The 27,053-nt window shown below is 32.0% G+C and overlaps 1 protein-coding gene across 4 annotated transcripts in view; it reads right to left on the bottom strand.

The window, feature by feature from the left end:
- The window catches only part of LOC127738726 (1-phosphatidylinositol 4,5-bisphosphate phosphodiesterase beta-1-like), a 94,914-nt gene that overhangs the window by 32,725 nt on the left and 35,136 nt on the right, over positions 1 to 27,053 (bottom strand). For 3 of the 4 annotated variants that reach the window (XM_052250063.1, XM_052250066.1, XM_052250065.1), the window contains exons 7-14: positions 25,832 to 25,852; positions 22,091 to 22,191; positions 17,170 to 17,336; positions 8,771 to 8,917; positions 8,213 to 8,370; positions 6,503 to 6,582; positions 4,029 to 4,113; positions 2,599 to 2,689 (exon numbers count right to left, since the gene is read on the bottom strand). In XM_052250063.1, coding sequence (XP_052106023.1) covers positions 2,599 to 2,689; positions 4,029 to 4,113; positions 6,503 to 6,582; positions 8,213 to 8,370; positions 8,771 to 8,917; positions 17,170 to 17,336; positions 22,091 to 22,191; positions 25,832 to 25,852 — 850 coding nt within the window. The remainder of the gene's footprint in view (positions 1 to 2,598; positions 2,690 to 4,028; positions 4,114 to 6,502; positions 6,583 to 8,212; positions 8,371 to 8,770; positions 8,918 to 17,169; positions 17,337 to 22,090; positions 22,192 to 25,831; positions 25,853 to 27,053) is intronic. The other variant, XM_052250064.1, reaches the window with a different exon arrangement.

The following is a 27,053-nucleotide window of genomic DNA, read 5'->3' as shown; positions in this document are numbered from 1 at the left end:
ACTAAGTCCCCTGCTGGCGGCCATCTTGGATGATGGATCGGCTACAAAGTAACAACACTTGGTCAGCACCTCCTAATGAACATTCATGCTATGTTTTGTTTCATTCCATTCAGTGGTTCTCTAAAAGAAGTCATTTGTATGCATTTCCCATAGGGTCCTATGTTAAACTAAGTCCCTCACTGGCGGCCATTTTGGATGATGGAACAGCTACAAAGTAACAACACTTGGTCAGCACCTTGTAAGGAACATTCATGCTATGTTTTGTTTCATTCCATTCAGTGGTTCTCTAAAAGAAGTCATTTGTATGCATTTCCCATAGGGTCCTATGTTAAACTAAGTCCTCCGCTGGCGGCCATCTTGGATGATGGATCAGCTACAAAGTAACAACACTTGGTCAGCACCTCCTAATGAACATTCATGCTATGTTTTGTTTCATTCCATTCAGTGGTTCTCTAAAAGAAGTCATTTGTATGCATTTCCCATAGGGTCCTATGTTAAACTAAGTCCCTCACTGGTGGCCATTTTGGATGATGGAACAGCTACAAAGTAACAACACTTGGTCAGCACCTTGTAAGGAACATTCATGCTATGTTTTGTTACATTCCATTCAGTGGTTCTCTAAAAGAAGTCATTTGTATGCATTTCCCATAGGGTCCTATGTTAAACTAAGTCCCCCGCTGGCGGCCATCTTGGATGATGGATCGGCTACAAAGTAACAACACTTGGTCAGCACCTCATAAGGAACATTCATGCCATGTTTGGTTTCATTCCATTCAGTGGTTCTCTAGAAGAAGTTCAAAATGTAAAAAGTTAACACCGACGACGAACGACGCCGGACGACGCCGGACGACGACGGACGACGGACGCCAAGTGATGAGAAAAGCTCACTTGGCCCTTTTTTTTGTGGTCGTATAAAAAGTTAGTAGTTGACAATATGTTAGTCAGTCAATGAAATTTTGATATATTTTAAAATGAGCTCTATCTTTCGTGTGTTAAAATGGATAATCTCATTTCTGTCACAAAATGACAATTTTCACATATGTCTAAGAAGGTGTATATAATAACTCAAGGACAAGTATTTCTAAAGTAAAAATTATAACAACATTTATTAAACAAAAATTGAAACTTAAAACTTTGCTTGACAATTAAAAAGGAAGGAGTTCTTGAACTGTTATTGACCAGTCCGAGCTCCAGATAAGAATTTACAAATTGGAGTTTTATCATTTTTTCTGCAATTGAGTGAAATATTTATTAATTTGCATCATCAATTCTAATTCACCCCTAAGACAAATTTGGTTTTACACCAATAAGCTCCTGAATATTTTGGGTTTTACACCACAACATTCCTGAAATATATTTCATTCCAGTTTATATGCTATAGCTGTTTTATTTGATATAAACACTGATGAGCAAGTCTTTTTTTTAATTGTGCTTGGTTTGTTAAAACTTTTCTGCCAGTTTTGTATTTAAAAGACCAACGGCCACTACCACTATAGATAACGTAACATGGTGATTGAAAACCAAAGCAGAAACTGATCCAGCGTGAACAAGGTGAACAAATAGAGACAGTCATATGCATATAGTAAAAGTCATATTGCTTAGCAATACATTTAAAAGTCACTTTGAACAACAAGAGTAAGGTTTTGTTTGACATCAGGATCCTGAAAGGTCTTTAAATCAGAAAGTAGGATGGAGGGTTTTCAGATCCTTGTAAGCAAAGCTTGGACACAGGACCTGTATTTTAATCAGATTGGTACGGTTTTTTTTTAATCAATGACATCACCTGGGCAATTGTCCACGCAATGTATAGAATTAATATTATAGGCCCGGTCTGAAAAAAAGAAGAACATATTCTAAACAAAATAGTTCCTACCCATAGCTGTGACTTTGTAAATAAGTAAAATATTACGGTAATTTTCGTATTAATAGTAAGCCTATGGAATTGGGACCACTGCAGAACTAAATACATATTCAGGACGAAAACATGTCAATATGATATGAACATAAGTTAACCCTGCATTGTACAAGACAAACATTTTTAATGTGCTAGGTCAACAAACAGCTGGAAATTGTTTTAAGGATGTTTGCTACTCTTGTTTTTGACTTTTTGTCAGATATTCAGAATCCTCTAGTTTTGTCCATCTGGTAATTTTTTTACATGTAGTTTCAAAAGCTGTTTTTGAAAATCTTATAAAATCCTTATTATTTTTCGTAGTTTTTAAAAGAATAAAGGTGCCAATATTTAATTTATAACAAATCTAGAGAGAATCATTTCCTGCCAAATTTTCAATTGATAATATCTCAAAAACAAGGACACAGACCTTTCATTTTTTTCTGCTTTTGAAGTTCGGCTACTTATAGACTATCAATTTATAACAGTCATTTAAAAAGCTTGTTATTTTGAAACAGAGGAGCGAACATCCTTAATATGATATACTGTAAGACAATTTCAGTTTTGTAGCAGGAAAACATGAGTTACAGAATATCTTAATTATCAATTTCAATTTAAACCGGACATGAACATGATAACATGACAAGCTGATGAATAAATAAGAAAATGTCTGCTATTATACATATTGATGCATATTATAAATTTACCTTTATTATGATGAAAATGTTTCTTCTTGTTTTTCACAATAATTTTTCTCATTAGACTGCAAGGTGGGGGTAATCCTTCTCCTAACTCAATCTGAAAAAAATATATGCAATATTAGTTAAAGTCAATAAAGATATAAAAAATAATCGTCATCAGTCAGTAAAAATATAAGTAATACATTTGTACTAGTCAAAAGTCTATAAAAATACAAGTAATATGAGTCAATATCGATTATGGCCCGCTGAGGAGGTGAATATCCAAAATTGTCAACCTGAGTAAGGGTTATTCCAAGAGGGCTTTAGCCCGAGGAGAATAACCCTTACTCGGGTTGACAATTTTGGATATTCAACGAATCAATGGGCCATAACTGTTTTATTATACCAAACAAACAATTCAGTGTAAAATATTGCTTACGGGAGAAAAAAAAGATTGTCAAAACATTTATGTTAGAAAATTATTTTGTGTCTAAGAATTTCAGGTATGTACAACAAAGGTAGACTCTTTCTGTAAAATATTGATGGCCCTGAAAAGGACTGTTTACGAGAGATATCCTTGGAGCTAGTTGATTTTCCAAGTCTTATTAGATCTTGTTTCCTTGTTACTTGATGGGCTTCTTTCCCTGGCAATTGCCATTTTGTTTACAGGCGTCAATGACGTCATTTTTTCATGGGAGATAACTCGTTGAAAAACCAAGGGGCTGAAAAGGTTATTCACCGGGGAATAATAGGGTTGTTCAATGGAGGCTTCAATTTGTCAGGGTTATTCACTGCTCCTGCCAATTTTTTGAAAAACATTAAAGTTAAACTATGATACGTGATTCCGTATTAGCCAATCAAATCATTACTATATAATCATGATAATGTAAGGTATAATGATAATTAATAACAATATAAGTAATATGAGTCAACAGTCAATTAAAATATAAGTAATATCAGCCAACAGATAATTCTATCATTATACTGTAAACCGAGGCCACTATATCTGTATCTGTAATAAATCTTCACCTCCAATATAGGAGATCAAGGAAATCCTTATTTAAACCAACACCCAAATAAAATCACACAACACTGTACATGTAACTTTAAAGTATTTCCTAAGTCAGGAATCTGATGTTCAGTAGTTGTCGTTTGTTGATAAGGTTCATAAGTGTTTCTCGTTTTTTATATAGATTAGACCGTTGGTTTTCCCGTTTGAATGGTTTAACACTAGTAATTTTTGGGGCCCTTTATAGCTTACTGTTCGGTGTGAGCCAAGGCTCCGTGTTGAAGACCGTACTTTGACCTATAATGGTTTACTTTTATAAATTTTGACTTGGATGGAGAGTTGTCTCATTGGCACTCATACCACATCTTCTTATATCTATTTATATAACCACAGAATAGGATGCTATATGCTAAGTAAGCCAGAGACATATATTCTACCTATAACTTACTGGATATGAGTCAAGAGGTTCTGTTAACAACAGGTCTCCAAAAATGTTCCTACAATGTGTAGCCATTCTTGCTTGTTGTTTTGGTCTGAAATATACGAAAAATAAATAGCTTTTAATACTGCAGATATTTAGATAGGAACTTTTTCTGTCAGTTCAAAAAGTGTCCACTTGAAAATTGTATTTAATATCAATAAACTGTTAACACAGAGATATGTCTCGCATTTTTGTTATTTTGAAAGTAAAATGCAAATGTTGAAATAAATATAACAATACTTTAACATGAAAGTTAAGCAAATGTTTCAAAGTCAATGAACCATGATTTGAAGGTACAAGGCTAAACAATCTCTATGGAAATGAGATGCACCAATGCTAATACAACTGCATACCAAATATCATTGCCTTACCACCAGTGGTTCCCAATAAACTGACCTAATCACAAACTAATACATGTCAACTAAGCAAAAGTTTTAAAGTCAATGGACCATGGCTGAGGGGGCAGGGCCAAACAATCTCCAAGGAAATGAGATGTGCCAATGCTAATACAACTGCATATCAAATATCATTGCCTTACCACCAGTGGTTCCCAATAAACTGACCTAATCACAAACTAATACATGTCAACTAAGCAAAAGTTTTAAAGTCAATGGACCATAAATCTCCATGGAAATGAGATGCACCAATGCTAATACAACTGAATACCAAATATCATTGACCTACCACTACTGGTTCCCCATAAACTGACCTAATCACAAACTAATACATGTAAACTAACCAAAAGTTTCACAGTCAACAGACCATGACTGAGGGGGCGGGGCCAAACAATCCCCATGGAAATAAGATGTGCCAATGCTTTTTCAATTGCATACCAAATATCATTGACCTACCACCAGTGGTTCCCCATAAAATGACCTAATCACAAACTAATACATGCAAACTACCCATAAGCAAAAGTTTCAAAGTCAATGAACAAGGCCAAATAATCTCCATTGAAATGAGATGTGCCAATGCTAATGCAACTGAATACCAAATATCATTGACCTACCACTACTGGTTCCCCATAAACTGACCTAATCACAAACTAATACATGTAAACTAACCAAAAGTTTCACAGTCAACAGACCATGACTGAGGGGGCGGGGCCAAACAATCCCCATGGAAATAAGATGTGCCAATGCTTATTCACTTGCATACCTAATATCATTGACCTACCACCAGTGGTTCCCCATAAAATGACCTAATCACAAACTAATACATGCAAACAACCCATAAGCAAAAGTTTCAAAGTCAATGAACAAGGCCAAATAATCTCCATTGAAATGAGATGTGCCAATGCTAATACAACTGCATACCAAATATCATTGACCTACCACTAGTGGTTCCCCATAAACTGACCTTATCAGAAACTAATACATTGTTGACGCTAATGCTGAATCACCATACCTATGTCTCGCTTTTTGATTCCGTCAAGGCGCGACAAAAATAAAAGATGAATGTGTCTGAGGACACGAATGCCCCCCTCAAGCTTACTAATAATACATGAACATACTTTTTGACAGCTTTTTAAGTCAATGCTAGTTTTTAAAGAGTTCTTGTCTTTCCAGCACCAGTAAAATTATAAGTTACTGGTGATGCCATTTTTTATTAAAAATACTTGGTTAGCATGTTAAATAAGAATAAAGAAAAAATACTGTTTTTATCATGAATACAAAAAAAATGTTGAAAAATATCAGCTGTTCAAAACAATTTGAAGCTTGTCCAGCTTTTTCTCTGTGCTCACTCTAAAATAAAATTATTCATACAGTGATTTTCAGCTGATATTTCACAATATAAATATGCAGAAAACATGATCAACACTCCCTACCACTGCTCTAAATTCAGAAATTACTGAGATGCTTATATCAATGTGAAAAATGTGACAGTATGTGTTTCACAACAATACCCAAAATACCTCATAATTACAGTAGTGTTTTTTCTTTACAAAGGTTTAATTGCCAATCTGCCAAAGAATCAGGCAGTGGTGAAAACATGACAAACAAAAACCCAGTCAACTTTAAATGAATTTAAGTTCAGAATGTATAATGGTACATGAATATAATGTTCGTTTCCTTTCTCTAATCTGGTAATACAAGATATAATTTGGTTGAAATGCACTAGAAATAAACAATTAAGGGGAGATAACTCCGTAATTTGCTATTATTCTAACCAAAATTTATCTAGATATTTCTCGAATTACCAGACACGCAGAAACGATAGACCTACAATTTCTAACTCAGGATGAGAGTACCTTCAAAATGGGGTGGTTAGGTCGGTGGGTTTTTTTCGGCCATGTTTTGAAATATTTCTAAATTGCCTGATTCTTACAAAGACTGGCACTTAATTGCATCAATGTGATCTCGCATTTTTATCAGTTATCAGTGAATCACAATAATATATAAATGCACACATTAATTTCTGAATTTACAGTACAGACTTACGAGCAATGATTTTCAAATGACAATACGACTGGATATTCTGATATTTTAAAGGCACTTTCGGCAATGGCTTCTATTACTTCCTACAAAATAAAAAGTCATTACAATTATGAAACTTTTATTATTTTCTTTTTGTATTAAAATCTTATGCACATAAGTCTATACCTTTTCTTCTTCAAATCAGAATATATTGTTCCAATGAAGATTTTAAAATTTTCTATGTATTTTTCATATCACAAGTTCAATTATTAAAGTGTAGGACTGCATGATTTTATAACAGCAGGTTTTGTAGTTTCAGCTTGCTTTCAGTGACTGAAAGTATTCTTTGAAACTGAATTACATGTTTTAATCTTTTTTATTTACAGATTTTGGATTTGTGTTTTTATTATCTAATATATCATAAGCTTTAAAGATTTTTGTTGTATATAAACTTATTAATATTTTGTTAGCTTACAGATTGAGATTATAAAGGGTGAGGGTTGAGATCTAGAAAAGCAAGTTCAACCATGTAACATATTCATGTGCCTGTCCTCATCAAGAACCTTGTCAGAGGCTATCTTATATCGTTATGGTTTTTTTTTTTTTTTTGTTTTTTTTTTTTTGGAGGGGGGGGTATTTGAAGAATTTGATATTGATGGCAGATCTCTGATCAATTTTGTTTAAATTATTCATAACTTTTTTCAATTGATTCTGGACGATATAGAGCTTGACATATTGAAGACTGTGTGTTGCCTCTATATGTCATTTGGTTATTTGTGTCTTTGGTTTGCTGTCTCCTTAACGTAAACCCCAAAACTCCTTTTATTCATATGAAGTTGCATGTAATGTTATGATATGGTAAACAACTATCAAAATATCTGAAAATAAGGAATGACTGCAGGGCAAATTTGGAAATCATTACCGAGTACAATAATAAATTATTAAGCTCTCTACCAAATATCAAATGACATTCTTTTATTTAAGCCAAACTTTAAAGAAAAATTCCAAAGGACCAAAAACAGTTGCATGGCCAATCTGAAAATAGCTTACATGACAGAACTCTTCCTTATCAACCTGCATAACTTTAAAATCGACAAAAAAATTATAAATTTTAAATTTTTCGAACTTATTGCAACATGAAAGTTGCTGCAGATCGGATCAGGCAGTGCAGTCATAAAAATTTTGAGCAAAATTATCATACTTAGATTCAGATATCAACCATTCAAAATATTGGATTTGGTGTTTCAAGCACAAATTTTGCACTCCAAGTACTGAGTAAAGTTTTATGACCGAGAGCTCAGAAAACCAATTAAAAAGTACAACTCAACATTATCACCTTTACACCAAATATAAAATCATTCACTTGCATACAAGCCAAGCTTTACAAAAAATAATGTACATTCAGCACAGTTAAACAAGCAAACAGAAAGAAGCTGCACAGCAGACATGAAAATTACTTTTAGTATCATAGAAAAAAAATGAAACTGTTTCTTAATTTAGATTTTGGGAAACATGTAAAGAGAGTTATCAGTTTGAACAGACACACAAGCTGAATGCAGTATACCTCACACTCAACAAGGATGTGGTATTATTTCCAATGAGACAGCTATCAACCAGACACCAAATGACTTAGAAGGCTAGCAACTATATGTCACCATACAACCTTCAACAATGTATGCATTAATATATATCAGTTATTCTTCTTCAGTTATTCCACATGATGTCAAGACATACCTTAAAATAAATTTCTGTGCACATTGTATAGCCATGTGTTATAATTGGTTCCTCGTCGGTATTCCTCCCATCCCAACAGTCCAGCTCTATACAACGACACCCACTCAGTAACACCTGCCGGTACATCTCAACTGAAGATTTACCAGTTAACTGATGCCCTGCAAAATATATCAGATGGCTTTAATTTGAAAGTTTACCAGTAAGTATTCAAAAATTGAATAATTTGAATTGAATACATTTAAGACTGGATATTTATTTTTACCTCAATTTTCACACATTATTTATAGGAAATGTTCAAACAGATATAAAAAACACGATGAATTTTGAGCTATTGCAAACAAAATACACCCCTGCTCAATAATAAGGTGACAAAAAAAAGTTTTACACAGTATGACGTACCCAGATGAAACTTAGTGCCATATCTCAAGAAGCTATGACGTGGTTGTGAAGAAAAAATGTGACAGAAATGTGTTAGACAGACAGACATCTGTATACCAGCATACCCCCTTTATCCTTTAAAAAGGTGAGAGGGGGGTATTAAATATTGAAATTGAATACCTGTTAAGTATGTATTATGGCTAGAGTTTATGAAGTAGTGAGCCAAAGGATGTGTCATTTCTTGACTCAAATCCAACAGCTCTGGAGCAACCACATTGTTCTCTTCTCCCATCAGAAACTTCAGAAAACCCTCTTGTGTCACTTGACCTGTAATCAGAAAAATAGAAACATGTCAGAGATTCAAAAGATCAGCTGTTATTTTGATGAAAAATCACTCTTCTTTCATGATCATGTTAGTTTTACTTATGATTATAATAGTCGTAAGATATTTGATTGATTGATTGTTGGTTGCTTAAGAGTCCAATGGCAAATATTTCATGCATGTTCAAGATGAGTACAATATTTGAGAAAACACAGAGGAATATCTTGTAATTTTAAATCGTTAGTTCAATATTTCTTTTGAAAATTCATTTTTCTGAGTAATATTATTATTGCATATTCAATGTTTTGTATGCATATCAATGTTGCAATGGTCAACCTCTTTTGAGAACAAATAAAATGCTCCGCAGGGCGCAGCTTGATACGACCGCAGAGGTCGAACCCTGAACAGTTGGGGCAAGTATGGACACAACATTCAAGCTTGATACAGCTCTGAATTTGGATTGTGATTAAATATTTGACACAGCATAGGTTACTGACACAGAATGAATGTGGTCTAAGAACTTTTGATGAAATCAAACAAAGTTTAATTTAGGACCCTTTTGACCTCAATGTGGACAAAGTTGATAACGGGGCCCAAAAATCAAAAATCTAAATACATGGTTAGATTCAGCATATCAAAGAACCCCATATATTCAATTTTTGTTGAAATCAAACAAAGTTTAATTTTGGACCCCGATTTGAAACAACTTGAAAACTGGGCCCATAATCAAAAATCTAAATACATGTTTAGATTCAGCATATCAAAGAACCCTAAGAATTCAATTTTTTTTAAAATCAAACTAAGTTTAATTTTGGACCCTTTGGACCTTAATGTAGACCAATTTGAAAACGGAACCAACAATTAAGAATCTAAATACACGGTTAGATTCGGCATATCAAAGAACCCCAATAATTCAATTTTTGATGAAATCAAACAAAGTTCAATTTTGGACCCTTTGGACCTCAATGTGGACCAATTTAAAAACGGGGCCCAAAATCCAAAAACTTAATACACGGTTAGATTCAGCATATTAAAGAACCCCAAGAATTCAAGAATAAAACCCCATTGAAATTGGTCAAGAAATAAGTAATTTATACGAAGTATCTTCTTTTGCACAATACTGTGCAATTGAATATTTCTTGCTATTGCCCAATACTGTACAATTGACAATTTCTTGCTATTGCGTAATATTGTGCTATTGGATATTTCTTGCTATTGCGCAATACTGTGCAATTGAAGATTTCTTGCTATTGCGCAATACTGTGCAATGGAAGATTTCTTGCTATTGTGCAATACTGTGCAATTGAAAATTTCTTGCTATTGCACAATACTTATTATATAATAATTTACACATCCTGTTTGGTATGTATCTCCTACCATATCATTATTATTTGCTTTTAAATATAAATCAGAAATAACCAACTTAAAATGGAAAATTTTAAAAGAAAAAAAAAGGAAAAAAAAAATCCCCCCCCAAATTTTTTTGAAACCCCTTATGATTCATCACCCCCAAACTCAATCCCAGCCTTCCCTTTGTGGTATGGTACCTTGCAGTACAATTTCAGAGAGATCCATACACTTGAACACAAGTTATTGTCCTGAAACTAGAAAAATGCTTGTTTTTTTCCCCTTTTTGGCCCCTAATTCCTGAAATTTTGAGGCAATTACCCCCAAAATCAATCCCAGCCTTCCCTTTATGGTATGGTACCTTGCAGTACAATTTCAGAGAGATCCATACACTTGAACACAAGTTATTGTCTGGAAACTAGAAAAATGCTATTTTTGGCCCCTTTTTGGCCCCTTATTCCTAAACGTTTTGGGCAATTATCCCCAAACTCAATTCCAGCTTTCCCTTTGTGATATGGAACCTTGTAGTTCAATTTCAGAAAGATCCATACACTTACACACAAGTTATTATCATGAAACTAGAAAAATGCTTGTTTTTTGCCCCTTTTTTGGCCCCTAATTCCTTACATTTTGAGGTAATTACCCCCAAAATCAATCCCAGCATTCCCTTTGTGATATGGAACCTTGTGGTACAATGTCAGAGAGATCCATACACTAACACACAAGTTATGTCTGGAAGTTACAAAAATGCTTATTTTTGGCCCCTTTTTGGCCCCTAATTCCTTAACTGTTGGTACCATAACCCCCAAAATCAATCCCAACCTTCCTTTTGTGGTATTGAACCTTATGGTAAAATTTCACGGAGATCCATTCACTTAAACTAAAGTTAGAGTGCGAAAACCAATGTGTCTTCAGACGACGACGACGACGACGCCAACGTCATACCAATATACGACCAAAAAATTTTTAATTTTTGCGGTCGTATAAAAACTACTTGAAGAATAAAAAAAAAAATTAAAGTCCCAGCCTTTTTGGAAAAAGAAAATGATTTATTGATCCGAGTGTAAAATTACTTGGGTTTTTGAAGTTATTATGTACCAATTCACCAAAAACAACCAAAAAAGATGTTTTATAGTTTATATGAAGATAAATGATTTTTTGTTATTTAATTGTGTGACCTTGCTAGATGTATCAGAACTGGATTCCAATGTTGCATCAATGTGATACCCCTACAGCCATGTAATTGATCAAAATTCAATAATTTCATCTAAATTTTATTTATTCAAGGAGGAAAATGCAATTTATTTATAAAAACTTGAAATATTAAAAAAGCATAGTGAAATGTAAATCCATTGAATCTTGTTCAATAATGTTTACTATGTAATCCTAAGTCCATAAAAAACATTCAAAAATTTGAACTGGAGTCTAAATAGGGGGTAAGAGGGATTCCAAAGCACAAATTCCTGTGAAAATAATGTGTACATTCCCACATTTCGATAAAGTTAAATCCTGAATTCTCAACAATTAAACTGGCTACTCATGAATTCCTGAAAAAGGTCCTTCCACCCTTCTCTATAAAGGACCAACAGATTTCTCCAACCGTGGTTTTTCTGCTAATGAAATATGAATCCTTAAATATAACTAAATCATGACACTCATTAACAGGTTAATTTTGATCAATCCTTAATGATTGATAGAGAGAAAACAAAGATTATTAAATTTAATCATACATTGTCTTATCCCTAGGCTGTATTTCATACTGGACATTAAAATTGCATGACATGGATAATTCCCATAAGGACATAATCATGCTAACAGATCAATAACTCCGGCAACAATATTTGAAATTTCAGTATATATACTTTACCTGACGTTAAACTAGTAATAACAGATTCTATTGAAACACTCTTTAACTGGAAAAGCCATACCTTTTAATGAATCTTTTGAGGGGCAAAAAAGATGTGATTATTTTTATCTAATCAAAAAAATTGTTCTTTATTGTTGGGTTGATGTCTCATATAAGTATACCTCAAATCTTTATTTATTACTAATAAGTTTCCAAACCAAGTGAGGAAAACACGACCTCAAGGTTATGGCTATTGTTTTAGACTTTGATTTGATGCCAAAAATATATCTCTTAAATGACCACTGTTGGTTACCCTAATTATATGCATCAAAGTCCATAAAATTGAGAATAGAAATGGGGAATGTGTCAAAGAGACAACAACCCGACCATAGAGCAGACAACAGCCGAAAGGCCACCAATGGGTGGTGACCAACATGTATGGTTTTTTTTTTTTGGTTTTTTTTGTGCACTTTATTTATTTTCCAATAAAAACTTCATTTCTAAAATTGACACAAGGATAGTTGGTTTGCATATATATCTTTTACTTCTTTCTTCCAGAGAGAAACCATTCCAAAATCATCTTGTTCATAAATGGTAATGAAACAAGTTGGTCAGATTTGTAAAACATACAAGTTTTCTATTTGACCGTAAACTACAAAGTAATAAACTATTACAACCCACTGATATTTGATATCATTTAATATCAAATACTTGTTTTAAATAATCAACTGATCTGGTACATTTGTTTTTCTTTCTAAACCTATGATAACAAAAAGAATGATATATAGTGTGTACTATCTAAATAAAATATCTAATATCTTTTTTAATAAAGAACCATAAAAATAACTAATCTATTTTAAAAAAGAACTGTGAAAATAAAATTCAATAAAATAAAAATGTTATTTATGATGAAAATGAGGAATAAGACCATGCTCATGTGCTGTATTAAGATCTATTCTAATATAAAGTGACATTTGACCTTTCAACTTAAAAATTAAACAGAAATTATGGACATTGATAATGAATGCAAATTGTTTATTAAACTTACAGCTTACAATACACCTATTTGTCACCACTTACCACCACTTTCACACCAGTATATGTTTTTACGACAATAATCCTGTAGTTAATGTTGAAGCAATGGGCTGCACATAAAATGGGGACATCCTCCATGGTCTCATTAGAGTGTGATCCCTACATAGATTACAATGGGAGTCTAAAACTGGTATTGTCTCTTTTCTATTTACATTTATTGAATTGTGTTTGCTTTACACCCAGTGGCAAATATTTCATGCATATTGAGAACGAAATCTCTAATTAGAACAAAGCATGTAGGAATAAACACAAGAATTGGTAGGCTTACAATATGGCTTCACACAGGCTGTACTTCTTAGCCAGCATATTGAAAATCTGAATTTGTTTGTTAGTCAAGTCCAAAGTTTGATTCCTATAGCATAGGCCTTGACCGTTCTCAAACGTAGACCTTGTGTCCACAGTGTGTAAATCACAGTTATTGACAGTGCAGGTAATAGTTGTAAAAGTCTGTTAATGTCAACCAAGATGTGAACAGCTATTAAGGGCAGGACATTCTTTTGGTTTAGAGTGATAACTCATGATTGCAAAAAAAAACTATGCGTTCAGGAATATGATGAGGAACAACAAATAGCATATTGCTTTAAGGAAGAATAGCTTAAAGTGTCCCATGATCAACACAAATTTTCCTCTATTCTAGATGGACAAATTAGGGCGCAAAACAATCCTTTTCACAAGGTGAGCAAACAGGATGGTGTATTGTAAGACTGTCTAGTCTAAACACATGCCACATTTAAACATGCCTCTTACCTTCATCGGCTAAAAAATGTGATGATGTGAGAAAAAGTGCATAAAAATGATGTGAATATAGACAGATTGCACTAAAAATGAATTGAAAAGATTCACTTTCATGAAAATAGTTTTTTGATTGAAAGATTACAAAGACATAACTTTAAACAAGTGGTTTAAATGAGAAAATGGTTATTTATTAGATATATTCATGTTATATGAAATAGATTCTATGTCTTGATTATCCAACATCAACAAACAGATTTTATTTTTAAAAATAATTCACTTTGGATACAAATGCTATTCATTATTTTTTTGCCATTAAATATATTGATGGAAACGTGTCAAAACTCAAGGACAGATTTGTTGGTCCTTATTCTAATGGAAAACTCATAATCTGTTTAAAAATCCAATCTACTACAAGTAAATCAAGTTAATTTTAACATCAATACTGTATCCTGCCATATGTATCTATCTCTGTACCCTTGTTTTCATAATTTTTAGTCCATTCTTATTGTATGAGATTTTCATGCAGAAAATCAAACAAAGATTTTTAATAAGCAACTTAACACTTTAATGAAGAATTTTTCAAGTTGAGATAATTTGATTTTTATAATGAATTACTAACTGTCTAATCAACTCATTTTCAAGTTCAGGTGATTTGATTTTTATAATGAATTACTGACTGTCCAATCCATTTACTGGAAAGAACATTAAATTTGCTTGCTACGTGAAATATATGGCCATGTTCACATCATGGCTTCACAATCATATCAAGTTTAACTACAGTTTGATTTTTCAAATAATTTTTAAATGGCTTTATCAAGTTAAACTACAGTTTGATTATTCAAATAATTTTCTATGGCTTTATTAAGTTTAACTTTAGTTTGATTTTTCAAATAATTTTGTATGACTTTATCAAGTTTAACTTCAGTTTGATTTTTCCAAAAAAAATTTTATGGCTTTATCAAGTTTAACTATTGTTTTTTTTCAAACATTTTTTTTAAACACTCTTGTAGCATGTGTAGCTCTTGCTGATTTCTCTATATGGATAATAAAATAGAAAATTAAACAATTCAATTATTGGTTAAGTGTAACATTTTAAAATGATAACAAAAAAATCTGTGTATACAAAACATTTTGAATATGGATAAGGTCCACACTTTGTAACTTCAGTGTTTGAGTAACTCAATATTGATCAGACATTTCAGACTTGTATTTACTGCTGCAGAAATTAAGTTTAACAGCAAAAACAAAATGCTACTGTTTGGGAACAAAAAACTATGAATACTTAAGTATATATATAATTAAAATGATCTTCTTACTATATATACCTCTGTTTAAACATTACAAATAGCGAAAATCTTGCCAGTTTTCATAGACAATTGTTTACCAAATAACACTCATTATCAGCAATTTCTACATTTTTCCTTTGGTCCTACTGCCTAATATTTGTGTAGATCATGGACAGGACTTGATACTCAAAAATATTAGGCAATGACAGCACATATCAGTGCAGCAACATCTTGTGTTCATGTTCATTGGTGTTAATCTATCAATGAAATGCACACGACTTCCTTGATAAAACTGAACAACTACCACAACTTTTGTACGCGTAAAAGTAGTTTTACTAAGTAATTGATTCATTTTAGTTCATATTCTCACCAAAAACACATATTGTTGAAACAAATTGTCGATAAAAAGAAAAATGGAATTTATTTTTTGATACTGACTTTATCAGCTCGAATATCAGCTGGCCCTTGCAGGCTCGCTTGATATTCTTGCTGATAGTCAGGATCAAAAACAAAAACGCCATTATTCTATACATCTCATACTGTACTGTGTTAATAAATTTTCTTGCAATTGAACAATTCAATAAATTTCAGCTAAATCTTTTAAACATTTATGTACAGAAATTCAAAATATAACTTACTACTTGCAAAAAACTGTTTAACATTTACATAATTTAAGTTGTAAATAGTTTTAAAACATCAAAATAAATGTAATGCATTAGACAATACTTTATACTTTTTACACTTATGTGTCAAAACCTTACACAGCAATTGTTCACAAAATTCAATGTGACTATATAATATGTATCTGTATTTATACAAAGTTGTAAAGGGACATAACATGTATTAGACAAATTCCATAGTTTTTCCTAATCCTGTATAGTTAATAAACTGCTTCAGTGTAAAAAGATATATGTGCAATAAATATGATTATAGTCTGCAATGTAATATTCACATTAATTTTAAATTTAATTTCAATTAAAATTTCATTACAAAATTAAACATTTCCAAAAAAAAATTTTGTTAAGCTGAATGCACACTTGTGATTTAGCCATCTAATTGTGCAGATTCTACACGTGTGTAACATCAATTCAATACTTTTGTAGAATGTGTTTGTTTAGTATATATATATATATATTTACTATTATACAATTCACTGCATCTCTGAGTCAATTCAAATATTTGTTGAATCAATGTCAGCTAAATCAACACATGTGCTCAGTGTAAATGTACTGCTTTTGCACAAAATGTATAAATGTACTATAAAGAACTTATAAATGTATATATAAATATGCAATTATGAACTGCTTTTGCATAAAATGTATACAAATGTTATTATGAAATACTATTATTAAATGCTTTTGCAAAAGATGTATAAATGTGCTATACTGAACTGCTTTTACACAAAATGTATAATAAATGTATAAATGTGCTGTAATAACCTACAATGGTGCCAAGCTATATCTACTGGAGTCATTTAGTATGTAAAAATCCATATATACTTATACACCAATAAGGAACCATCTTAAATATGAGAAAAAAAATCATTTGGAAAAAAAATCACTTTTATTTGGTCAGTGATACTGAAAACCTACATTAACAAATGAATAAACAAGTTGTTCAAAAGTATATTTGTATTTTTGTGTATACTGGTAGCCTTGAAATGAAAAAAAGGCTTTTGGGTAAGTCAGAAAATAAAGACATTGAAATTCCCATCAATAATTGTCATTTATACTGCTATTTGTGCACGACTTATTAGGTACGTATATACTCAATCCACCAAAACATGTAGAAAAAAAAATATAACAAACATACAAGGTATACCTTACTTTTGCTATAAATTTGTTCAAAATATGCATCCTTGTGCAGAATGTGAGCAATTTGCTAATTTTCTTTCCGAAAACATAGAGTAAATGCATATATAGACATGTGTGAAAAATAATTTTCTTACCTTTGTCAGCCATTCCAACTTTTGTTTCATACTTAGATATGTACTCCTGAGCCATTGACAGTGTACAATGTGGGTACAGAATTTCATTTAGTCTGGGATCCCGTTGTTCTTTATTTAAAAACTGCCAAAACTGATCCACTGTTAAAATTGGCTTTTTCTTTGCACCACTATAAATGAGAAATAAAAACAACTTTCAACACATCTTCTTCCTATATCCTGTTTGCTTTTGAATCAGTATCCATTCTAATGGATAACACATACCAGTCTATAAACATCAGCAACAGCTTATATGCTGAAACACCACCTCGGTGGTAGCGTGTTCGCCTCAAGTGTGGGAGGTCATTGGTTTGAACCCCAGGAGGGTCAAATAAAAGACTTTAAAATTAGTACTTGCTGCTTCTCCACTTAACGCTCGACATTAAGGAGTAAGAGCAAAGACTGGTCAATTCAGAGTCAGAATAATGTGTCCGGGTAAGGTGACATGTCTTCCTGCAGACTTTTACTTTGTGAACTCTCATGTTAAAATGCCAGCTCAAGTGTGTCGTTCTAGTACAAAGCAGGGTTAATATTTATATTTCATTATCATGTTCTCATCCTGAATATGCATATTAATTTACCGCTGGACGTTAATTATCAATCCATCATCTTCATCATTATATGCTGCATATCTAACTGAAGCAAAACCATGATTTTAAAAGTCCTCTAAAACTTGCCCCAGTAAAAATAAGAGTTGTTAAGATACCTAAATCATTCAGACATGGTTTCTATCGTCACTAAAATTTCAATTGAAAATATCTCCCTCATTTGCTCCCATTGACTGGCTTAGTCAGAATAATGTGTCTTGAGGGTGATATGTCTCTTACCTTTTGAGGTAGCATGTAAAAAAGATAAATGGGGAATGTGTCCATGGGACACAGACGATGCACCCGCTTCTATATAATGTTATAAAGGAACATAACTCAAGAACTGTAAAAGTGACAATACCCAAATTTAATCTTGATCTGAGATTTGTGGTAATAAGCATTGTTTATAAGTTTCATAACATTTGGCTGAGGCAAACTTAAGTTAGAGAACGGAAACAAAAAATTCAGCAATTTTTCCATTTGCAAAGGGGCATAACTCTAAAACGGTAAAAGTGACGCCACCAAAATTCAAACTTGATCTGTGTTTGTGGTAATAAGCATTGTGTATAAGTTTCATAACATTTGGTTGAGGCAAACTCAAGTTAGAGAACAGAAACGAAAAATTCAGCAATTTTTCCATTTGTAAAGGGCATAACTCTAGAACTGTAAAAGTGACGCCACCAAAATTCAAACTTGATCTGTGTTTTGTGGTAATAAGCATTGTGTATAAGTTTCATAACATTTGATTGAGGCAAACTAAAGTTAGAGAACGGAAACCAATTTTGGGACGTACGGACGTACAGACGGACAAGGGTAAATCTTAATGCCCCCTCCGCTACGGCAGGGGCATAAAAATTCTAATATCTCATTTCTATATAATAGTACTTAATAAGCATGTTTTCTCCTTTGAATTGTTTTACATTTGTCATTTTGGGGCCTTTTATAGCTGACTATGCGGTATGGGCTTTGCTTATTGTTGAAGGCCATACAGTGACCTATAGTTGTTAATTTCTGTGTCATTTTGGTCTATTGTGGAGAGTTAGTCTCATTGGCAATCATACCACATCTTCTTTTTATATATATGGTATATTTGCAGCTTGACATATTCCTGTGCTAATTTTCTCTCAAAAACAACTGGAATATGGCTTTCTACCTGCCCATGCATAAAAGAGGGTCATAAAGGAGGGGTAAATGCACAGACAAATGGGAAATAAAATGGCCATTTCATGATGATGATTGAGAAAATAAGATAAAGCTTGAACATTGCTTTTTAACCAATTTGAAAGAAACTTGGTTAATAATGACTGTGCTCAAGCATCAAGGACGAAAACATGTGAAGTAAATATTGAAAACAAACTGTAATAAAATAACCCTTTCCCAGCCTCCTAAATGAATATGAAATCAGACTTATTAAAGGTGCAGTTTCCAATAAATGCTTAAAAGATATGATATAGGGCTTCCTTGAAAAAATAGGATTTTATGGCCATAAATTAGCTTTCAAACAATGCAAAGCAATGTTTTAAGTCCAGCCTGTGCAATAAGGAAAGGACTACAATTCGGGATTCCAGAAAGAAATGCATTCATAATCAGTAACAGCATTGTAACCAAAAATCAGCTCAATATCTATATCTCCTTTCATTTACTGTAAATTCAGAAATTATTGCGATGTTTTTATTATTGCGAAAAATACGACAGGGTTATAATCGCAATAATTTAAACTCGCATCTTTAAATTTTTTATATGAATTAAACAGGATTTTTCTCAATATAGCAAAAATTAAAATCGCGTTTTAGTCTAAAATGACAAAATCGCAATAATAAATGCACGCAATAATTTCTGAATTTACAGTATTAAGACATAACAGCAAAATATTATGAAATATGCCATGTGGAATGGGTTCACGATTCCTTTCAGAGGGAATGATACCAGAATATGGGTAACACCCACTTATTGGTGATGCATAAAAATTAATGTAGACAAATTATTACTGAAGTTTTATGTCTCATACATTTCAATGTCATAAACACTATAACTTCATATAATTAAACATTGATATCAAAATAAATAATCAATTTGATTGACGGTTAATTACTTGACCTTGACCTTGAATTTATACTTTATTATATAACTGTATAAACAAGTAGAATAAACACCGTAAATTATATATTTTTTTATTAATATGTAAATTAATTTATTTTGAGAAGAAGATTAATATCAAAAAGTTAAAATAATGAAGTTAAATAAATGCAATACTGTGGGATCCTTCCTGTATCAATATAAATAATTAAATAACTGTGAAGTCCAATTATCAATTTGAACAGGATTTTTTTTAATTGGATTATTTTTTTCTCTGTGATCAAAATGTTATGAAAAGAAATCACAAAGCAAACTTGACTACTTGTGATATTGTGACCTTTGACAAAAGTATCATGATAACAATTGATATAATTATGCTTCATGTCAAAATGCCAGATTTTGATTGGTTAATACGAGGGAGACATTTACTCTATCCTATGGTAAATACTCTAGTACCCTTCACAGAGACGCTTGATCAAGTGTGCGCTTTATTAAATACGGTTGGTTGTTACGTACAAGACGTCATAGTTTATTACTTTGAATTGGAAATTTAATAGACAGTAATAACAGAACATTTAGTATAATAAATTAAATAACACATATCTGAGAGGGTGATAAAGCAGATTGTTACCCCTCGAAAAGACATTGTCAACCTTGGCTTCGCCTCAGTTGACACATTTCTCAGGGTTACAATCTGCTCTATCACCCTCTCAGCTATGTGTTATTTGTATATTGTGACCTTTCACAAAAGTATCATGATTACTGGTGATAATGTGACCTTTCACAAAACAATTGGTTACTGGTGATTGGTGATGATATGCCCTTTCATAAAACTATCATGATTACTTAGGATAACGAGACCTTTGACAAAACTATTATGATTACAATGTGACCTTTCACAAAACTATCATGATTATTGGTGATAATGTGCTTTTCACAAAACTATCATGATTACTGGTGGTAATGTGCCTTTCACAAAACTATCATGATTACTGGTGATAATGTTACCGATCACAAAACTATCATGATTACTGGTGATAATGTGCCTTTCACAACACTATCATGATTACTGGTGGTAATGTCACCTTTCTCAAAACTATCATGATTACTGGCGGTAATGTGACCTTTCACAAAACTATCATGACTACTGGTGATTGGTGATAATGTTACTTTTCACAAAACTATCATGATTATTTGTGATAATGTGACCTTTCACAAAATTATCATGATTACTGAGGATAATATGATCTTCATCAACATTCATAATTACTGGTGATATTTTGACCCTTCACAAAACTATCGTGAGTATTTGCGATTCTGATTTAAATAAAAGTCTATTACTTATTATATGTTTTCCTGACCAATTTTTTCCAAAACATTGTTTGTATACACAATAGAAAGTGGACTATTTCCAGACATTTTTTTTGGGGTTAATTAATTCATTAATAACTAGATTCACTTGAATATTGAGATAGAAAAAATATTTTGAACATTGTTTATCTAACTGCAAACTAAAAAGTAACAATTTTTATGAAAAAAAACCAGGTGAAATAGCTTCTAGCCTAAATCTCCCTTCAGATCATTTTTTAATATGTAGTATCTCCCACTATGTGACTTTGAAAAGACACCTATTCAAGTGTCAAATTTACAAATGATCATATGTACCAGTAATCTTATTACCATACGGGGCAGTATTTCTAGACTTCTAAAACTAATTATTTTCAGATTATTTATTTATACAATCTGTGCCCGCTATTAAGCATCAATGTTTGGACAAAGAGCTTACACTTTAATTCTTAAAAGTTTACAAGAAAGTCTCACCAATAGGTCAAACTGACGAAAAATATACCTGGACTGTGACACTGAATGGAGAATTTAGCTGAAAAAACATCATTTTTTGGCATAAAATCTTCCAAAATAAATGGAGAATGTGTCTAAGGGAACTTGGTCTGTGTTTTATGGAAATAAGCATTGTGTATAAGTTTCATAACATTTGGTTGAGGCAAACTATAGAGAATGGAAACGGAAACCAATTTGGGACATACGTACGTACAGACGGACAAACGTAACACTTAATGCCCCTGAGCCTAGCGGCGGGGGCATGAAAATTTTCCCTCACATTTTTACCACCACAGACAATTATATATGCGTTTCCTGGAATCCTGGATCCACCCCAGACACCAACACTGCATCCCTTGATGATATCTTAGCCTTTAACATACCTTTCATCAAACACTTTATCAACTTCAGTTCGTCCAACCAATTGTCGGTAAAAGTGAAAGAACATGTCAAAGCTAAATGTATTTGGATCGATCGTTTCATGCTGTAAAGATATTCATAGAATCGTACTTTAGACATTTCTGACGGCTAGCATTATCAACATCATATTACACAATATAAAATTATCACTACCTTTTACGAAATTATATTGCAGTGTTAATTCATGCAAAAATAAGTTTTGTGAAAATTGTTACAGAAATTAGCAATGTACTATATTATATGTCATTTAACAGAAACTGAACTAAAAATAGGTCAAGTAAAGTTCAAATCAATGATGATAAACTGAAGAATTTAAATAATTAAACGCTACTGAACAACATATAAAGGATTAGCAGGAGTTGGTCACAGGGGAATTCTTACGTCCTCACTAATCTGTTTTTTCTGGAAAACCCTTCCTTAAAATAACCAGACATGAATGTAGTCACCACAAAATATTGGATTTCCTTTTTCCTTTCCATAAATTCAAAAAAAAAAGACAAAACAGTATTGTAAATATAGGTCAGTAGATCAACTTGCATTTTTTAAAAAATCGCCTTTACTAATGATGAAAATATTACTGAAAGGTCCACAAATGTGTAAAATGACTACTTGAACAATATGGACACCGTGTAAAATTACAAAAAAACATTGTTAAACCTGGATAAAAGGATTTCCTTGGTTCTATGTGAAATTTCAACATTACAGTCCAATACACAGATAAAAATTCTGCTATTTTCAACCCTCAGTACATAATTGACAAATAAAGTATTACTAGCTTATCATATGTCACCAAAAATTTAGATTTTCTTCTTGCAAGAGGTACAAGAAAACAGGTCTATATATCTCAACGCAATTATTTAAAATTTACCTGCACTACAAATTCTCCCACCCCCTTGGATTTACATTTATCTTAAAATCGAAGTAGAGACATACCACTAGAATGACATGCAAAGATAAAAGCAAAATACGAAATATTTAAAAAAAAAAATAAATAAATAAATCACAGAACATTAACCTGTATATCAAAAAAGAGAAAATGAAAAGTTTAGTAGTTCAAAGAATATTTATTAAGAGATCGTATGTTCAGACATGCATTAAACCGGAGTTTCTCGTTTGACAAAATGTGATAACCTTGGATCTATTTGTTACAACACGGATTATTGGACAATAAAATATAAACGATTTCTAGTTATTACTTCACCTATTGTTAAATATACATGTGGTTTATTGGTATTTCTCCTGCCAATTATGGCCCTAATGAGTTACAATTACCGAGGATATCCTATATATATTACTTCTCTTATATTTAATACAGCTGAAATTGATATCTCATTTAGGCATTGTTGTATTGTTGTTAAAATCGTTTTGACATTTACTGGCTTGTAAGCCATAAGTAGGTTTTTAATCAAATCTTTTGTAAGAATACACTTTGGGCAAATAACAAGTTCACGATTGTATGTATTACAGAAATTTTAATATCATTCTTTTGTTGACTTGTCTGGAATTTAACCCTGAGAAAATTTGTAACACTCAGGTCATCATCATCCAAAATGCAATATGAAAATAACTAAACTCTATTATGTTACCTTGAAGAAAAATGAAAAAATATTAAGGTATAAATATTAAAACTTAAATATCATACCAAAGAATCCCAAAGCTTTTTATTGAAATTATCTACACTATTTACTTTAAGTCAAATATGACAACATAGAGCATCCTCTTAAATTCACATCAAAAGAATTTGCGATAAATTTATGTCCAACTTTCTGACAAACTATTTCAGTGAACTACAACTAGGAATTCATGATAAACTGTTGACACAGAGATATGTCTCGCCTGTCAGTAGAAAATTCGAAAAAAGAGAATCTGATGGACTGCAACATTGCAACAATTCAAAGTTGCTGAACCATAACCAAGGGGACAGGGCCTCGAAATAGTCATCAAACTGATTTGTACAGATAGTAATGCCACTTTATAGAAAATATCATTGATCTATCACAAGTAGTTCCTGACTTAAGCAAAAACTTAACATTGAAAATCCCTAATTAATTCAAAGTCACTGGACCATGGGCCTCGAAATAGTCGTCAAACTTATATGTACTGATAGTTATGCATATACATATAATACATATCATTAATCTATCACAAGTAGTTCCTATCAAACTGAATTAAGCAGAAAACTTAACAATTGTTAACCAGCATCACAAGACAAAGGATTTTCCTTGCAGGCGAGACAAAATGCTTTGATTTTTTGAAAAATTGAACTATTATATGTAAAACAAAAAGGAAGATGATTGCTGACCAAAGTCATGTAACAAAACATTACTACTTATGGTGATAACCAGAAGTATCATAAATATTGAATATCAACATATTCTGTTTACATTTTGACGGTGTTATTTCTACCTTTGTTTTGCTTAGGACAGCAAAATTTTATGGAAGACTTGACCATATTTTCATATGTGCATTCTAGACTATTTTTTTTAGAAAGCCATTGGTATATCATTATATGAATGCCTAAAAGCACTTTTAAAATTTTTTTTTTTGTTAACTGAACTTTCAGAAACTGTTGTATTGTAAGAAAATAACCGAACTGTCTGGTAGGTTCAAAAGTTATTTAACAAAGACGCTAAGGTTGCACAATGCAAATTACATTACGAGGGCATAAGGTGAATTTCTGAATTGGTTCAAGGTAAAATAGCATAATCTCATTGTATGGAGGGTCAAAGTGGACATTAAATATAGGAGTAGTAGATTATATTCGTGCAATGTGGTTGCCTGTTACTATGGTACTCAAGTGTTTCTTCTAAAAGGTTGATATATATTTTGAACAATAATTTGTGCAAATGAATAGATGGGCAATGTGTTTGCATAAAAAGAATTTCCTTAAATCATGAAATTTCCTTTTACCCGGTACTTCATTACTTGGTTACAACTACCCCATTCCTAAAAAAGTTTGTTAATGAATTTAATATAGCAGGAACAGATATGGGCGACCCTTATAGGTTTAATAATCACTGACACAAAACCTTGGCTGAAATTAATTGTGATCTTTTTTAGTATTTTACAATCAACAGTGAACTAACGCCTGGTAAATCTTCAACACAATAGAATTCCTAAATTCTTCACATTTCAATATTTTGTTGAAACAATTAAAACAACATCAAGCCATATCTATGTGACATAATAAAACTTTGAACAAAATGTTGGTCAGGAGTACAACAAGGGGAACTAATTACAATATATTCCTTCTCTGCAAGGGTGAAATATTCCTTAAAAAGGGAAAACTGTTACCTTTGGTATTTTACGTTACATAATAAGTAAAATATTTTCTTGTTCCCATAAGTAAAGTAAAAAAAATATATCTGTCGATAAGGAATTGGAGGAAATTTCACAAAAATGGACAAATTTTGTACGAATTGGAGGAAATTTCACAAAAAGGGACAAATTTTGTACAATGGAAAATACTCTGATACAAGGATGCATATTGACGCAGGAATAATACACTATTTAAGGGAATCACATTATGGTCATTAAATAACGAAATACTAATTAAAACAAACTGCATGCTTAGTCAGAGTACATGGCAGCAAACCCTTTAACTTTTCTAACTCTATCCATTTCTCACTATCAAATAGTTTCAGATTTTATAATTAAAGTAAGATGAAAGTTCTCCATGCTGACATGCAGTTAGTTTTTGTTACCTTTATTAATTCGCTATCCATCTGTTAGAGAATAACTAAGTACTATAGAATTATGTGCAGTTTCATGTATATTTAAGGTTACTCCAAAAACCATAAAGTTATATGTTCCTTAAATTCCCTGTTTCCCCCCAAAAACAAAATGTGACAACTAATATTCTTAAGGGTACACATTTTTTTTTGCAACAGATTGCTACATCAGCAAGACTACAATAGACCACTTTCGAGTTCATTGCATTTCCATTGAAATGTTTGGGTTCAGTGAACATCTTTCGTGCATTTAGGGGCATTGTCACTTCCTTCCCATGTTGAGCGAGCCGTTGAAAAAAATATGATGCTATACGGAACGAATTATTCAGCAAATTAAATTCTTATAACTGATAATCAGCACTGCTGTCATTAGGGAATTGTGATTAAGTACCTAAAGAATAAACATTATTTTTAGTTTATCCTGCATAATGACGATCACGAAGACACTTGGTGAACTTGAATAGTGCAGGGATACAGGCGGTCCCCTCAATCTGGTAAATGACGTCATAAAGACGTGCAAAATTGATGAACTGTACCGGTGAATGATATAACTCGAAAGTGGTCTAGTGTTAATATTGCAGTGTTGAATCTGAATATAAATATAGGATTTCTTTAAAAAAAAAAAAAGGTTGCTGAAGCATGAAATGAATATCATGAGTAAATTTTTACAGGATAGAAAGACTGCCTTGACATATTTACCTGCAAAAAATATCACATCAATTTACAATTACGGGGGTGTGGGGTCAATTTACATAACAAGGAGCTTCTTGTGGAGAGTTGTATCATTGGCAATCATACCACATCTTCTTTTTATATCTAAAGGACACTACAAACATTTGATTTGTTTTTGGCTTTTCAATTTAAGTCTCCTACAAATTTTTGTGCTTCCAGTTTTTTTAATGTTTTTCTAGGTTTAAGTCTTTCATCATAAGGAAAATATCAACACTTTATCACAGAAATTCCTTTGAATCAAATATAGTTAGTTTTAAAAATTATTATTTCAGAACAAACAGAAATCAATCAAATGTTAGATATATATTTCTTAACAAAGTAAGAGTTAGAAAATCCAAAAATCACATGTTCTGAAATAAAGTTTTTAAATAAAGTAAGAGAGAGAAAATCTAAAAATCACATGTTCAGAAATAAAAAGTTTTTCACATGTATGCTTATTATAAAATAGAGAAGTTCTAACCAA

This window comes from Mytilus californianus, unplaced genomic scaffold (genome assembly GCF_021869535.1).
Source record: "Mytilus californianus isolate M0D057914Y unplaced genomic scaffold, xbMytCali1.0.p SCAF_4, whole genome shotgun sequence".
Lineage (NCBI taxonomy): Eukaryota > Metazoa > Mollusca > Bivalvia > Mytilida > Mytilidae > Mytilus > Mytilus californianus.
Note: the sequence above shows the minus strand (reverse complement) of the source record. Positions and strands in the feature narration are given on the sequence as shown.